We start from the raw sequence: 17141 nt of genomic DNA, 5'->3' as shown, positions 1-17141 counted from the left end.
CCAGGGAATGACCGCGGACGCAGTATCACAAGATTACTTGTTTTTCCTAAGGAACAAGGGGTAATGCGTAATTTAGGTTTTTGTCATCCAGCTGTTTTTGAAATCTACAGGCTCTTGAGCTGGAAGGACTGGCTGCAGCTCCAGTTCTACACGCTTTCCTCGAATTCCGTAGAACACCCCTGCAGTCGCGTACAGGGCTGGGCGCTAAGAATGCGAGCTCTGGGCTGGGAGGTCTCTGGCTCAAATTTCCCCTTGGCGGTAAACTCGCTAGGCGGGGCCTCTGGCAGGCTGCTCTTTCTCAGCAACCTCCTCTGGGAGAGAGAGAGACATACTGACCCACCTTACAGGGTTATTGTAAGGGTTACCGCTACTACACGTGAACTACTTCGAACATGCCAAAAGCGCGACACTGATGCAAGTTCACACGCGCGAATATTATTCTTTGCAGAGACGTCTGGATGTTCCAGGCTCCCCCCCGCCCATTTCCGCCTTGCTGCAGATCGATCGACAAACATCAACGTCGGTTTCTTCATATGCGATTGCGCGGAGCTCCCCCGCTCCTCCCCTGCGCGCTGGCCGATACCCGCGACATCCCAAGCGAACAGCGCCCCCCCCCCCAGTATCGCCCCAGGACGCCGCCGCAGCCCCCCGCCCCCACCACGGCGCTCGGCCGGGAAAGGCAGCGCCCCACCCCGCCCGCCGTTCCGGCGGCCTCCCTCGCTGCGCGCCTCAGCGCCGGGCTCCGGGCCAGCCCCGCGGTTCGGATTCCACAGCCCAACAGGTGCGCGGCTATTCCGGGGGCACGGCGGTTCCCTCCGGAGAAGCGCGCCGCGAGGAAGCTGGGCGCGGCTGGGGCCCTCGCGCGCTGCGCGGGCCCGGCCTCGTGCCACGAGCGGGAGGATCCCCCGGGAGCGACGGCGCCCCGGCAGCGTGAGGCGGGCGCCCCTCTGTCCCGGAAGGCGTCGGGGGCGGAGCCGGAGCCGGCGCGCACGGATTTGCCGCGGCCGCGCTGGGCACGGCGGAGCGGAGCAGCCCCGCGCCCCCGCGGGGAGGGGAGGCGAGGCCCGCCCGTGACGTCAGGACTCGGCGCGCCGCCTCCGACCCGGGCTCCCCGGCCGGGCCCCGCGCCCCGCGCCCGCCGGCGGAAGGCGACGGCGCCGGGGGCGCTCGCTGCAGCCTGGAGGGGGCCGGCCCGGGCGCGCAGCAGCCGCGCGCGAGGAGAGCGCAGCATGCTGGCCGCCGCCGCTTCGTGCTGCCGCCGCCGCCGCCGCCGCCCATGGAGATCGCGCTGGTGACGCTGGAGGACGGAGGCGCCGCGGCCCTCGCGGGCGGCGCTGCCGGGGCGGACCTGCCCCGGCTGCCGGCGCCCCGGCTGAGTGCGTGCGGGGGCCGGGAGGGCTGCCCGCCGGCGGCGGAGCGCGAGCACGACGAGGCGGGGGCGGGCGCCTGGAGCGCGCCCAGCAGCACCCTGCGCAGGGACGCGGCGCCGCCGCCGGGAGGCCTGGCCTGGGGCGCGCCGGGGGCGGCTGGAGCCGAGGAGGGCGGGCGCGCGGCGGCCGGCCAGCAGCGGCTCCTCATCAACGTCTCCGGCCTGCGCTTCGAGACGCAGGCGGGCACGCTCGGCCGGTTCCCGGACACGCTGCTGGGCGACCCCGAGAGGCGCCTGCGCTACTTCGACCCGCTGCGCAACGAGTACTTCTTCGACCGCGACCGGCCGAGCTTCGACGGCATCCTCCACTTCTACCAGTCCGGGGGCAGGCTGCGGCGGCCCGTCAACGTCTCGGCCGACGTCTTCGCCGACGAGATCCGCTTCTACCAGCTGGGCGAGGAGGCCGTGCGGCGCTTCCGGGAAGAGGAGGGCTTCGCCCGCGAGGAGCAGCAGCGCCTCCCCGCCCGCGAGTTCCAGCGCCAGGTGTGGCTCGTCTTCGAGCACCCCGAGAGCTCCAGCTCCGCGCGCGGCGTCGCCGCCGTGTCCGTGCTGGTCATCCTCGTCTCGATCGCCACCTTCTGCCTGGAGACGCTGCCCGAGTTCCGGGAGGAGGCCGCGCCCCCCCGCGCCCCCGGGGGCGCCCCCGCGCCGCAGCCCCCCGGCGCCCCGCCCGACCCCTTCTTCGCCGTCGAGACCGCGTGCGTCGCCTGGTTCTCCCTCGAGCTGCTGGCGCGCTTCTGCGCCTGCCCCAGCAAGCCCGAGTTCTCCCGCAACGTCATGAACGCCATCGACCTCGTGGCCGTCGCCCCGTACTTCCTCGCGCTGGGCGCGGAGCTGGCCGCGGGCCGGCCGCGGGAGGGGCAGCCCGGCGGCGCCGGCGGCGGCCCCCAGCAGGCCATGTCCTTGGCCGTCCTGCGGGTCGTCCGCCTGGTCAGGGTCTTCCGGGTCCTCAAGCTGTCGCGGCACTCCGCGGGGCTGCAGATCTTGGGGCAGACGCTGAAGGCCAGCGTGCGGGAGCTGGGGCTGCTCGTCGTCTTCCTGCTCGTCGGGGTCGTTCTCTTCTCCAGCGCCGCGCATTTCGCCGACGCGGGCGACCCGGAGTCGCACTTCTCCAGCATCCCGGATGCCTTCTGGTGGGCGGTGGTCACGATGACCACGGTCGGCTACGGCGACGTGAGGCCTGTCACGGCGGCGGGGAAGGTCGTGGGCTCCCTGTGCGCCCTCGCGGGCGTGCTCACCATCGCGCTGCCGGTGCCGGTCATCGTGTCCAACTTCAGCCACTTCTACCACCGCGAGACGGACCACGAGGGGCGGGCCGCCCTCAGGGATGGGCCGAGCAGCGCGCGAGGCGGCTCGGCTGGCGACTCGCGGCGACCGGCCAGCGGGCGCTCGCCGGGCAGACCCGTGGCGCGCCCGGGGGACGTCGAGGGGATCAACGGCGGCGCCAGGCCGGTGGAGAAGGCCGGCCTCGAAGCTGCGCGCGGCGTGGCCCTTGGGAAGCCGCCCCAGGCCCTCTGCCTGGGTACCAGCGGGGAAACGGACGTGTAGGACAAGTGCAACAGCACGGGAACAGAGTTCGCTCAATGGAACTGTCGGGGGAGAAGGAATCGTGCCTCCGCTTAATATTTCTGTTGAAATATGATAGTTGTCAGGAAGAAACCTCCAGGAAATACAAGTGGGGGGGGGGGGAGGGGTTAATGTTGGTTCTTTGCCATGACACTGAGTCACCTATTTATAAAACCAGCAACGGTTAAGCTGGGCCCCTCATATTACCTAGGAGGCTTTCTAAGCTGTTAACAACTGCAAACTGATGTTGGTTGCAGATAGTTTATTTTAGTGAAAACAACAACAACGCCCAGTAGTTTCTTAACAGCTCATTTGTAGCATAGTTCTCTTGTCCAAACCCTCTTTTCCCATGGGAAGTAAAATGAATTCTTTGTTGGTACTATAGTTTCAAGCTGAAATATTTCTATTTTCGATATGTATAATTATATTTATAGTTGAAAAAGAGCACTTTTTCTGTGATGTAGGACCATGAAATCTTTAGGAACTTTTAGCTAAGAAATACATTCCCCATTTTTAAGTACAGAACTGGCTGTCTTGTCTGTGAAGTGAATATGGTGTTTTCACCTGTCTAGCAGAAAAACATTTTGTTGTCAGAGTTGGGTTTTTGTTCTCTTGGTGAGCCTTAAATTATTAAAAATGCAGATCATTTTCTTAACAAATATATTTAATACTGTATCATATTTCTGGTAATCCCGTGATGTGCTTTTTATCCCAGGAAACAAAAATCTTTGAAGTTGTTGTTGTTTTTAGTCTTTTATATCTGGCATTTTTAAAGGATTTTTTAAAAGGTAGAACATTGCTTACTGTTGATTAGGTTTGATCCAAGTGCACAACAGATCAAAGGCATTGGGAGTGAAGAAAGCATGAGAACAAATACGTTCAAGAACTGTGCAACCTTTTGGATTCACACTCCAGATTCCAGGTAGTATCATTCATAGATTCCATTTGAATCTATTTAAATAATGCTCTTGTGACTTGCATTTTGCGTTTAGGGGCTGGGGAGATCCTCAGATGGACTTGTTTTATTTAGAGTTTTATTTAAAAACAATATGTTGGACTTTTGCTGTGTTGATATTTTTGAATAAGTGACAGAACTACCTTCATCAAGCTTAGCACTCCCATTGTACAGCTAGAATAATGATGTCTGCAGTGAGATCAACTGAACTACAAATCAGAGATCATACTCAGCATTTTGTTGTAGGTGTTACAAAGGACCGAGCTCCTGGACTTTGTTTCTGTGTGTTTGTTTCCCCCCTTCTTTTTGGTGAACTGTTGCATCATGAATGTAACACAACTGATAGAAGAGGACCAGCACCCAAGGTTAGTTTATGTTTAATTCAACAATCTCCTTATTTCACATTAGTGATTTTGCTAAGAAAGTACATTAAATCAGGTAGCTATAATGTCACGGTTGTTCTGTCGATAAAACCTAGCTCTGAAAAGTACACAGATTTATCTTCTGTTCTTCTGATGGTAACATATGGCCTGGGGAGAACTCTGTGAAGTGGATCAAATGTTAAGGCTTTCCTTGGAGAGTGCCACTTCAAGCTGCAGGTGGGATTTGCGTGTGTGAATGAAAACTACCTGCACATAGAAAAATAGCATGTCAGGAAGGAACCCTTCTCTCTGACATGCTTCTTTTCTATTTTTGTGGGAGAGAATTGAAACGCATAACCTCCATTCTGCCACTCACGCATTCCTACAGTCTGGGGGAAAACGCGTTGCTTGGTTCTGCTGAATGTATACATTGGCCCTCAGTTTTGGGCTCTTTAGCCCTCACTCCTAGGAGAAAATAACAAATTAACTGGCCCAAGCCTTGATAATAAAGTCAGAAATACACTTTCCGCATAGCTTTGCGATTCTTTTTACAGACTTCTTGTATTACAAATGCAGTGACTGAGGCCAAAATTTGAAGATGAAGAGGGGCTTTTTCCCCCGCTGGGCGATGTACAACATACAATAAAAACAGTTTAAAACAATAAAATTCTACAATAAAAACATTTTCTAAAATACCCTAACCCACCCCAAATGCCTGCCTGAACAACAACATTTTTAATGCACGACGGAAGCTCATTAAAGAGGGGGCATGACGGAGTTCCCTAGGGAGGGAGTTCCACAGAGTGGGGGCCACCACAGAGAAGGCCCTCTCCCTCTTCCCCACCAGTCTAGCTGTCCTGGCTGATGGGACAGAGAGAAGGCCATCTGAGGCTGCTCTTGTTAAGCAGCCTGTCTGGTGCTGCTGGAGGCGCTCCTTAAGATAGGCTGGGCCGGAACCATATAGGGTTTTAAAGGTCAAAACCAACACCTTGAATTTGGCCCGGAAAACAACTGGTAACCAGTGCAACTCCTTCAGTACTGGAGTGATGTGATCTCGCCGGCGGCTGCCTTTAATCAGGTGAGCCGCCGCGTTCTGTACCAGCTGCAGTTTTTTATGCTTAAGACATCATGCTTAAGGCAAAACAAATAGAAACTTTGACCCTTCCTTCTTTGTAATGATTGGATGTTGTAGTTTGATCAGTAGGAGTTATGCACTCATGTAAAAAGGCAAAATAGAATTAAAGTTCAAAATTGGAATAATGGGTTTCTGGCTGTCTGGTGGTACATGTTTTTTACTTGTTAATCCTCAATACTTGAAAAAAACAACTCTTTAGTAATGTGGTACTGGAGTTGAATAGGTTTGAGGGGAGTATATCAGGCTGAGCTTGATTTGAGTTTGTATGTGTATACAATGCTTCACAGTTCAGGGTAACAGTTTTGCAATATCAGAATTGAAAACGTGGAAACTAATTTTTCAGGGCAGGGCTGGATATTTCTTCCCTTTCTTCAAAGGGACTCCTATCTCAGAATAACAGTTCAGAAAAATACAGCAAGCATTCAGAAATGGTAACATCATTTCAGTTTTTTGTAAGATCATTTAACTTGTTATGAGAAATGCAGATTTGAATTGTAGCCATCAGAAGAGCTTTTATTAAACAAATATCCATGGTTTCTTACAGCCTGCATATTTACTTCTGAGTCCCAATGAGTTCAGTCAAGCATACTCTCAAGTAAGTGGGCATAGGATTACCGTCTCAGAAGACTCTGTTGAGAAGTTAAAGTTGGTAGTCAGGAGCAGCTGAAATATAAAATTGGAATTTAGCATCCCCCCATCCCTCCTTTTTAACCGAGACCATGACTCAGTGTTTTCAAATAAAACCTTCTTTGACTTTGTTCCATGTAATTGCATTTAGGCTTGGGCTTTCTGAAGTATGCCCAAATTCATGGTGGATTAAAAGAAATTATTATTTTTAAATCATAGGCTAAAATTGATTTTTTAATTTTTTAAAGGATAGTTATATGAAAAGTCTCTTTAAAGAACTAGTTTAAAATGAAATTAGATACAGTATGAACATAAAGATTATTTATAATCTCTTAAATCTGAATCAGTGCCTGTTCTATCAGATACCTTACTATGCAAAAGACTGAACTACTTGTAGGAAGTATCTGAGGCCAGGCATTATGAATATAATATAGCAGAGGGTATGCTGTATTTACTATTTTCTCAAATTATTTATTAAAAAGATTAATATCCTGCCCTTCTGCCCAAGGTGAGGTACTCAAGGTGTTTCACAACTCACCAGTCAAAAAAATTTGCCCAAATAATCAAATCTACAATAAAGGCTGAAAATACGAAGGTAAACAAAGCAGTGGGTGATGACAAACAGGTAAGAGAACAAAAGATAGGGCTCACAACATATATAGTCAAGCATCCTTAAGGAGTCAAAGCCCTTCCAGAACAAAAACATCTTCAGCTTGCATTGGATTAGCGTCAAGGAAGGGGCCAAATAGATTTTTTTTCCTGGGCCAGAGCATTCCAAAACCAGGCCACAGTGACAGAGAAAGCAGTGTCCCATGCTTCTGCCAGTCAAACTTCAGATTTTGGTGGGAGGGTCAATTCCACTGACTTCAGGGAGCAGGCAGGTTCATATGAGAGAGCGGCTATTGGGCGGTATGGAGATGTAATAAATAAAAATGAGCAATAAATATGTTAGAAGTTGGTGCTTCAAGTACACTGTTCCTAAGCCATTTAGGACTTTAAAAGTTAGAATCAGCACTTTGAATTGGGCCTAGAAAGAGACTGGCAGGCAGTGCAGATGGTATAATAAGGGATATTAACAGTAACTTGCTCTGGTCAAAAGCCATATAGAATCATAGAATAGTAGGGTTGCAAGGGGCCTGTAAGACCATTGAGCCCAACCCCCTGCTCAATGCAGGAATCCAAGTCAGAGCATCCCTGACAGATGGCTGTCCAGCCTCGCCTTGAATGCCTCCAGTGTGGGAGAGCCCACCACCTCCCCAGGTAATTGGTTCCATTGTGGTATTGCTCCAACAGTCAGGAGGTTTTTCCTGATGTTCAGCCGGAATCTGGCTTTCTGTCACTTGAGCCCATGAGTCCATGTCCTGTACTGTGGGATGATCGAGAAGAGATCCTGCCTTCCTCTCTGTGACAACCTTTCAAGTACTTGAAGAGTGCTATCATATCTCCCCTCAGTCTTCTCTTCTCAAGGCTAAACATGCCCAGTTCTTTCAGTCTCTCCTCATAGGGCTTTGTTTCCAGTCCCCTGATCATCTTCACTGCCCTCCTCTGAACCCTCTCCAGTTCGTCTGCATCCTTCTTAAAGTGTGGCTCCCAGAACTGTACACAGTACTCTAGATGAGGCCTAACCAGTATGGAGTAGAGGGGAACTAGTACTTCCCGGGATTTGGAAGCTATACTTCTATTAATGCAATCCAAAATAGCATTTGCCTTTTTTGCAGCCATATATATACACACACACACACACACACCGCCCAATAGCCGAAGCTCTCTCTGGGCAGTTCACAATCACATTGTTGGCTCATATTCAGCTTGTGATCTGCAACAATTCCAAGATCCTTTTTGCTTGTAGGATTGTTGAGCCAAGTATCCCCCATCTTGTAACTGTGCATTTGGTTTCTTTTCTTTCTTTTTTGCATTAGATGAAGTTGCAAGTCACACTTCAAAGGCAACCCCAAGCAGAGCATGCTCCACAAATTCATCTTCAACTAACTAAGGCATGTCTGACCATGGCCAGATTTGCCTTCTCTAGGTAGGATGCAGCTGGCACAGCAACCTCAACTTAGAAATATCTATAATTCTAAATATTTGTAACAGCATGTAACAACGTTTACTTTCCATGTCAAGTAGAAACACTGTTTGTTGAGTATGGCCAGGGTCTTAGCTCAGTGATGGAGCACTGGCTTGGCATGCAGAAGGTCGCAGGTTCGATCCCTGGTGTCTCCAGATAGGGCTGCGAACATTCCTGCCTGAACCCCTGGAGAGCTGCTGCCAGTCAGTGTCAACAGTACTGGGCTAGACGGACCAAAGGTCTGACTCAGAATAAGGCAGTTTCTTAACTATCATCCTTGCTTCAGAAGAGGTCTGAACATTTAGACTGGGATTAAAGGAGCAAGTGTTCTCAGGTGGAATGGAAGCAGCATCTTACAGACCCACATGTAGATGATATAAGCTAACCACATCTAAAAGGTCCGGGACAGTAAGAGATTTAAATAAAAAGACAAAACCAACAATGGCTATAATTCAGAGGCATTCTAGACCCATCTTCCACAACATGCTGCCATCCAGATGTTTTGGACTACAACTCAGCCCCAGCCAGCATGACCAATAGTCTCAGATGCTGGGAGTTATAGGCCAGAACATCTGGAGGGTGCTAGGTTGGGAATGGCTGTTCTAGACAGTATTGTGCCGTATACGAGTTCGCCAGTAAATCACCTGCCTTCTTAATTATCCAGTTATTTTGAATCAATTTAAAATAAAGATGTGTATGTTGCAGAGCAAACTATGTTATTTAAGTGAATACATTAGCCAACTATTCCTGGCAGGATGGATTTGAATGTTTACTTTCAATGGTAACTTATACCCTTTCCCAAGCTGTGTTTTTAAAGAAGGCAGAAGTGTGCCTAAATGTTGGCTATTTGTATTTGATATCCAATTATTCTCTTAGAAGTCATGCCTACTAAATTCAAACTGTGTTGGGACAAAGAAGTTGTAATTTAGAAAGCGTGTCTTTTCTGCTACCTAACCTAGTAGTCTGCAATTTTGTAATTTATCTAGGTATTTATATAAGACATGTACAATCCACCCTATCCAGCGTCAGAGAGTATAAAAATCCAAGTACTGAGAACATTGTAAAAATAAAATATTTTTGAAATTTAAAAAAGGGTTCCACAACAGCTCTAGCATATGCTTCTAAACAGTTTCCCACACAAAAGGGCCGTACAGAAGATGTGGCTTGGACTCCAGCAAATGTTGGGAGGAAGAGAGTTCCCATGCTGTGGATGCCGCCCCCCACAAGATGTGTCTCTGTACGCCCTTATTGTCGTCACTTGGCCAGCCTGTGTATTCTTGGGGGCCACTCTAGCTTCCAGACAGTGGTCTTGGGACAGAAGGATGTATTACTACACAAACTGATCTCCACAGGTGACAAGCCTCCAAGAGAAAGTTGGTGGTACCATCCCGCAGTAAGTGTTTTCCACTTATGGAGAACATGTGTGCCTGGGCATGGCATTGCATACAAATACACATGTTCAAAAGCATGGGATATCTCTGTTATTTATAATGTGAGAACATCTTTTTCCTTACATGTAAAAGTGTAGTCAATTTTTTAACCACACTTGGCCTCCATTTGGTAGGGCTGCCGGGGTATAGATAAAATTGCTGTGAGAGGTGAATCCAGCCCCTGAGCCACCGCTTATTTAAAACACAATGGCAGGGCATGGAAATGCTGGTCTCGAAGTATTTCGGGACATGTACACGTTGCTGCCGTTGGTAAGGAGCCCCTTGTGCTGGCGCTGGGAACCTTTGGATTTGCACTCAGCCTTCACGACGAGCAGGCAGGGCTGCTGACCAAAGGGTGCCGGGACGGCGCGTCTTCCCGCCCTGGCCCCCGGGAGGCTGGTAAGAGTTTCTGGGTCAGGCTTATGCCGTGCCTGGGCAACAGCCCCTGGGCTGCCTCTGTCCAGCTGTTCTGGTGAGCTCTTGCCCCCCCCCATGCAACCGTCTGTCTCAGTAGGATTGCGCCCTTAGAAAGCTTATCGCCCCTTTCCTCCAGGAGAGCCAGGGAGAAATAGCAGTATCTTGGGCTAGCAGTGTCTTACTTCCCAGACTCCACAAAGGTTTCTACCCACGCCTATACATTTTGCATCTTTATTTTTCTATTAAATGCCTTTTTCAGCCAGACTAATAGTGCAATCCCCTATGCATGTTTCCTGAGGAGGAGTGATGCCTGAAGTTGCTTTGCCACAGGGCACTCGTATGACTTTGTCCCGATCCATTTTATAACTTCATGGATAGTCTGAGAATGCAGTCACAGATCTAGGTGTGAGGTACAAAGGGAGCACAGACAGCTGAGCTGAAGAAGCGAGCAGCTCGTCATGCACCACAGTGATCCAATTCTCTCTCCTGAAGACTGTTATAATGTAAATGTCTGATGTAGATCTGGATTGCCTAGCCATGGCGGCTAAATGGAACCTCCACGTTCAGAGGTAGTACATGTAAAAATACCAGATGATGTGGGGTAGCAGTGCTTAATTTGGGATTGGTTCACCACTAGGTACTGGTGGGGAAAAGTGTTCTTGTGTGGACAATGATGGCTGCCAGGGGGTCCTTGGCGTGTGTGGTGCTGGGTGGAGATCCTGGGAAGAGGAATCGGCGTTGGGCATCGTTGTGAGAACTACGGCAACTTTGGAATTCTAACTTCACCTGCCCCCAACAATGCTCATCACTCATTTTGAGGGAAGCGGCTTCCTTAATGCTAACCTAGGACTGACGTAAATAGGAGAGACCTATGTCCATATACTACAAACGGCCTCTCCTAAAATCAGCTGACAGATATTGTGGGGAGAGACACAGGCTTAAAATCCCACCCCCGTTTTCCACAGCAATGCCCAATGGCGATCCCTGCAAGAGTCCCAGTTTCCTCTCTCACACACAATACAATGGCATCCTATACGGTGTCCTCTGAGGCCAGCCAAGGCTATAAAGAAGACGAGTAGTTGCAGGTGTGGCCACGAAACGAGCAGGGACAGGCAAAACAAATGAGCTGTCTCGGAGACTCTGTGGAGGATGCTTCCAGTCGAAAGGGGTGGAGAGACATATTCGTTGCCTTCTCCAACTACGGACAACTGATGGATTTCCCCATAGATGAGGCACATCGTTGATTTTCAAGCCTTAATGCTGCTGGGAGAAGATCACCCCCCCAAACTGTGCAAGTTTTTGATACCTCCAGATCTTTTCTTCAGGCAAGATGGTACAAAAGGTGGGGGGAGCAGGAGTGGGGGAGGACACATGGTGCAGTCGCATTGTCTGCAGATCCAGACTGCATAGGCCCAAGTGTACTATGGGCGGAGCCCTGCAGATCAGCAGGTCATATGATGGTTTCAGGAAGGTTCCATGGCTCCTGGTTACACTGGGGGGGGGGGCAGAAGACGTTGCAAACCCCATTTTGGGGAATATAAAGTCCAGCTGTTTTCAGGAGTGTTTTCCATCCTGGTTGAAGCATACGGGTTCCTTTTGCCACTAGATCACATAGAGAAATTAGGCAGCCTTTATAATAACAAAGAAGGAGATTATTTTAGATGCTGTTATAGATAATTAATGCCAGTTGAAGCCATTTGGGTATCAGTACCTAGTGGTTGGAGGGGGTGAGCCAAACAAAAACAAGCCCCACATTTCTCACATGAAAAAGGCCTGAGTTAGAAATAGCCTAAACTCCTGTCTGAAATCACCCTCTCCCTCTACCAGCAGCCGTTTCAGGAAATGTGGCCGAGGGCCAAAACACACATTGCTTTAAATCTGTGTCTAGCAGCCATGTCTATAATTCATTTTACCCTAGAGTAGGTGCAGGGGACTTGATTCAGATCTTAAAAGCCTCCCTTCCTCTCACATGAGGGTCATGATCCAAATCAGGTACTGGCACCTATTCTGCTAAGCTGAGATTTAAACGAATGTGTGTGGGGAACTATAGTCTGATTATGACTGAAACATGCCAATATCCTGCTTGAAGACACAAGAGGTGGAGGGAGAAGTATGCAAACCCAAGGCTGCTTTGAGTGCCTTTGGGAAATAAGGGTTATCTGAAAAACTGCAAGGTAGTCTGGGTGCAAAGATTAGGAAGCTGTCGTGTGCTCTGACTTTCAATGAATTATAATTTCAAATTTGTTGGGGAGATACTTGCTTTTCAAAACCCAAGGAAATTAAATGATAAAAAAATGCTGCTAGTTTAAAAGACCAGAGTTAAGGCTCTCATGTTGGTTCAAACTCCAAAAAGCCTGGAAATTAGGGATGTTGGAGAATTTCTCCACGAATCTCCGGGGGGCCAAATGCCAACGCATTCAGCTCCCCGAAATTGGTGGAGAAACGGTCCATCCCCCCCGGGATGGGACTTACCTTCGGCAAATGTCCCTCGCCGCGGCGGCTCCCAGCGGCGTTGCGGCGGCGGCGGCCGGTCTTCCGACCAGCTGCTTCCGCCGCCATTTCCAAGTGAAAAAAACAAACAAACCAACAAACGTGATAGGCTACGTAAAGATTTACGTAGCCTATCACGGCTAGATTTTCAAAAAACACCGTGATAGGCTACGTAAATCTTTATGTAGCCTATCACGGCTGACTTTGAAGAAGAAAAAAAGTGCGTACGCAAATGGCGGCGCCCATGGGCGTCGCCATTTGCGTACGCATTTCCCCCCCCCCAAGTCAGCCGTGATAGGCTACGTAAGGATTTACGTAGCCTATCACGTGTTTGTTTTATTTTTACTTTACTTTTTTCTTTCATGGCTGGAGAGGCGGGGCGCTCCCCCCCCCCGGCCAGAATTTCGGCGGGGAGGGATGGGGTGCCTCCCCCCCAGCCAGAATTTCAGCAGGGAGGGACGGGGCACCTCCCCACTCGCCAAGAATTTCGGGGGGAGAAACGGAGCGCCTCCCCCCCGAAAAAAGCTGCGGGACCAGGTAAGGGACTTTCGTCCATCCCTACTGGAAATAGGAAACGAGGGCTGATGGCTTACCAGACGTGCCCTGTGTTCAGAGATGATGTTGTGCGATGTCACACATCGGAGTTGCTTACAAATTGGGGTTGATCTTGATAGGCTGGAGCACTGGGCAGAAAACAACAGAATGACATTTCATAGGGATAAATGCCAAGTTCTGCACCTAGGAAAAAGAAACCAAATGCACAGTTACATCTAACAAAAATGCAGGGTGGCTGGAGCAGGGAGCCAAGGATTGCCTTCGTGTTCTGGCTGCCCTGCATTGGATACTCAGCAGCCTCTGAGTTCATAGGCTGCTGATCACATAGGATTGCTCCCTTAGAGACACACCTAACATGCCATGGCAGCAAACTGGGAACGTATCTGTTCACGTGGGACCAAAAGTACTATTTACTTATTGTGAACTATTATAGCTGCTATCCAGAGATTGTACAATTACCAGATACCAGGGCAAGCATAGTAGTCAATGTTATCAGATCAATTCTAGCAGGACATGAAATATTTGAAGAAATTATATATGACAATGGCCCACAATTTACATCAGCTGAATTTGCAGCTTTTGCCAAAGAAGATAATTTTAAGCACAAACTCACAATCCATACTACCCACAGTCAAGTGGGCTAACAGAGAAGTATGTAGAAGGCAGCTTTCAGCAAACATTCAAAAGGGAGATGAGATCAGAAGAAAATATAATAAACTCAAGGCTCAAACAGAAATCCTGACTAGGGATGTTCGGATTATATTTAATCCATTCTGCGTGAGTTCCATGGTTTGCATGTAGTTTCCCACTCCGTTGTTCAAAAACCCACGAAAACAGATTATTTTTCCTGCCATCAGTATTATGTAAATAAATTCACACTGAAGAACACAAATTCCATGCCAAGTTATGGAAGGTTGGAATTTATGTAACAATTCATGGATTTTTGGTAATATTTTTCATATTTTTCTTGGAGCCACTTTTTGTGCATGTCACGGTTGCATTTTCTCTGACAGAGACTGCAAACAATGCAATTTCACTAAATTCTTATTATTTCTTAAGTTTGGGGGCTTTCCTTCATTGGTCTTCTAATTTATGAGCGTCACGAAAACCCCACGATACAAAGGACTTCGGATCGCGTACATAGAAAAAAGAGCCTACGTCTGAATATAATCTATAGGAAACTTCCTGACAAACAGTTGCTGTATGCTTGTAGGCTTCATTTTGCTGTATTAGCGAAACTCACAAAAACGTCATTGTCTTCTCGTCTTCTTTTTTTCCTCCAGCCTCTTCCTTCCCTCTTGGTGCCCCTCTTTTGCATCCAGTTTAAGATCTGCTCCCTTAAATGATGTGTGCAGAAGCAGCCCCGTCTGAGGTGGGGGAAAGGGGAAACCAAGGCTTTGCCCATTCGTATCAGAAATGCAAGGCAGTGGGGGCGCTCTTCGGAAGCAGCTCCTGCAGGGCTGAGCAGTGCTGGCAACTAGTCCGGAGAGGGGTGCAGCAGGCGGGACATGATTGTACTCCTGGCCAATCGCATTCAAAGTGGATGTGCCTGAAGGACTCATTCCTCCAGGAAGGGGCGGATGTAGCTGAAAAAAGGATACTTTTGCCAAACCCACCACCGTACTACTGGTGGGCAAGGGCTGTGTGGATCAAGCCTGCCTTCCTTGGCAGACATACAGTATGTCCGGTAAGTTAGCCCATCCATTCATCAACATTGAATGAATGGAATTCTCCATAGGGAGAGTGTGTCACTGTCTGCCAGTCGCTCCTCTGGAGGACTTCCAAGTCTGATTCCCATCCCACCCAAAGCATCCCTCACCCAAGCCATGGCAAGCCCACCTACCAAAAGCCATGCCTTTGTGGGCTCAGGCAAGGTCAGGGCAGGTCAGGATAAGGAAACAATTTTGGGCATGTAGGGCACAATCCTATGCATATTTAGACAGGGAAAAGTCCTACAACTCCCAGCATCCTTCCAGCCAGCATGGTTGGCTGAAGGGAATTGTAGGACTTTTCTCTGTCTCACAGGCACAGGATTGCACCTTAACTTGCTCCACAAATGGTATTGCACTCTGCATTTGCAACTCAGGGCTGCTGCTGCTGCCACCTCTCTTAATATCCATTTATTGATTTCTGCATTTCTGTACTCCGCCTTCCTACCCAAAATGGCATTCGGGTCAAATTCAGAGATCAATTAATACACGTTAAAGCATGCAGAGAGCAGCAGCAGCATTGCAAATGCACAGCAAGGCAGTAGCATCTGTGGAGCGAGTAAAGGCGTAATCCTAAGCATGTTTGGACAGGGAAAAGTCCTACAGGTCCCACCATCCTACCAAAAAATGGCAATACTTTGTAGTCACTAGTGATATCTCCCTAATTATTACCTCAATAGACTAATATGCTACCTGGCTGTCACACAGACAGCGTAATCATGCAATAGGTGGTTGTAACAATAGCAAGCTTACAGACGCAGAGAGAAGGCGTTACAGACATCACAGCAATTACTGTATGCCTAAAGTTGCATTGTGGAACTGGACAGCCATCTGTCAGGGATGCTCGGGCTTGGATTCCTGCACTGAGCTGGGGCTTGGACTCGATGGTCTTATGGGCCCCTTCCAACCCTCCTGTTCTGTGATTCTGTGATTCTAATGTGGTGGTTGACATGGGAGCGAATGGTGCTGCTGGCCTGATCAATGACTATGGCTTTGTCCCCACGTGCCTAGCTCAAATAATTTCTTTATAATTCTACAGCGGTGTGTCATGCATTGATGGCTGAGGAGCATGCGAGGGAGGCAGAGACAGAAAGGAGAGAGGAGGAGGAATCCAGTGAGCATCCTGATGAGGAGGACGACAACCACCCGGTGAGGTGTACAGGAGGAGCAGGCGGAGGAGCCAGGGCGGCAGGAGCAGCCTGACAGCAGGAGACTCCAGGGCAGTGGCAGGAGAAGCAGGCCGCCCTCCCAATGCAGTTATGGGGCCTCCTATTGTTCTCCTGAGACGCCTGCTGGTGGATGTCCAGAGGGTAAGTGGGACCTGTCAGTGTACCGTGAAGCTGCGCAGGCGATGTCAGCTGCCACACTCTCCGCAAGATGCGGAGAACCGTTGTTAGATATGTGGTTCACATTCTGATCTTCTATCTACACAGGTAACGATCTCCAAAGAAGGGTGCAAGCCACTGAGGAGAGATGATCTCCACAAATGAAGCATGAGGCCTGTAGCAGGCAAGGGATTGCCTACATTTCTGGGTTTTATTTCATGTTGGTTGATTTGGTTGTGTGCTGCCTGTCATCTGTAAAGTTCAGTAATGCAGGTTTCAGCCATGAAAAAAAGGAAAGACACTTTATTTGCGAGAAAATATTTTTGTATTCTTTATTTGTTAAACTAATGTTCGCATCAACTGATGTGTGGCAATGCGATGTGCGCATGATACAGCACTCCAGAACAAAACCAGTGACCACCAGCCGTAGCATGTCAAGTTTATAAATGTATTTTTAAAAATGTAAAAATTAACAATGTAAAATTCTCTCTCTCTCTAATCTGAAATGGTTCAGTGTAAATCAGCAGCTTCATTCACAAAATAAGATTATGTTCCGGACTCCAATAAGATTTATCAGCTTATACGTGGTACTGGCTGTAGCATAATCTTAATTCATGGATGAAGGTGCTGCTTTTTTATACTGAAACGTTTAACATGTAAAAATCTGTGGATATACATATATAGCTCATGTATGGATGTATGTATAACAAAATTACAGTTATAATTTTCACACTTTTTACATTTTTAATCTATGCATTTCTGAACTGGATGTGCTAATAATACTGATTCTGTTTTAAACTGATGTTGACTTCAATAAACACATGTTAAATTAAAACTCAGTAAACAAGTCATCTTTCCCTAATCATTTCTGTGTTTACTCTTCCACAAACAACAACAGCAACAACTACATGACAGATGTGATGGGTGGGGGCAGCACAACCGGACCCTGCATATTGGTGTGAGTTCTGTAAAGTAGTGGTAAACATTACTAGATGGGTGGCGTTGGAGCCTAGACCAGCAAAGAACTGTTGGCACAGGACAAGAGCCTGCTAGCCAGACACAGAAAATACTGT

The 17141-nt window shown here is 49.0% G+C and overlaps 1 protein-coding gene across 3 annotated transcripts; it reads left to right on the top strand.

Moving 5' to 3' along the window:
- Nucleotides 1-1205: 1205 nt before the first annotated feature.
- Nucleotides 1206-16906, top strand: LOC146340310 (potassium voltage-gated channel subfamily A member 5-like). Of its 3 annotated transcripts, XM_084811398.1 has the most exons (7): nt 1206-3917; nt 4197-4315; nt 5992-6042; nt 7994-8103; nt 14318-14721; nt 15783-16053; nt 16177-16906. In XM_084811398.1, exon 1 carries the CDS (start codon nt 1277-1279, stop codon nt 2975-2977), a length of 1701 nt encoding a protein of 566 aa, XP_084667524.1. In that variant the 5' UTR covers nt 1206-1276; the 3' UTR covers nt 2978-3917; nt 4197-4315; nt 5992-6042; nt 7994-8103; nt 14318-14721; nt 15783-16053; nt 16177-16906. The 3 variants fall into 3 exon arrangements, with proteins under 3 accessions (XP_084667524.1, XP_084667523.1, XP_084667522.1); XM_084811397.1 differs by lacking the exons at nt 14318-14721; nt 15783-16053; nt 16177-16906 and having other exon boundaries at nt 7994-9228; XM_084811396.1 differs by lacking the exons at nt 5992-6042; nt 14318-14721; nt 15783-16053; nt 16177-16906 and having other exon boundaries at nt 1206-4315; nt 7994-9228.
- The last annotated feature ends 235 nt before the right edge of the window (nt 16907-17141 follow it).

The sequence above is a fragment of the Heloderma suspectum genome, chromosome 7 (genome assembly GCF_057233095.1).
Source record: "Heloderma suspectum isolate Gila_16-S chromosome 7, 16-S_ref, whole genome shotgun sequence".
NCBI lineage: Eukaryota > Metazoa > Chordata > Lepidosauria > Squamata > Helodermatidae > Heloderma > Heloderma suspectum.
This window is presented reverse-complemented; position numbering and strand designations above follow the sequence as displayed.

What these genes read in the sequence shown, in the direction of transcription:
- LOC146340310 (XM_084811398.1), top strand. Translation starts at nt 1,277, where the DNA reads ATGGAGATCGCGCTGGTGACGCTGGAGGACGGAGGCGCCGCGGCCCTC.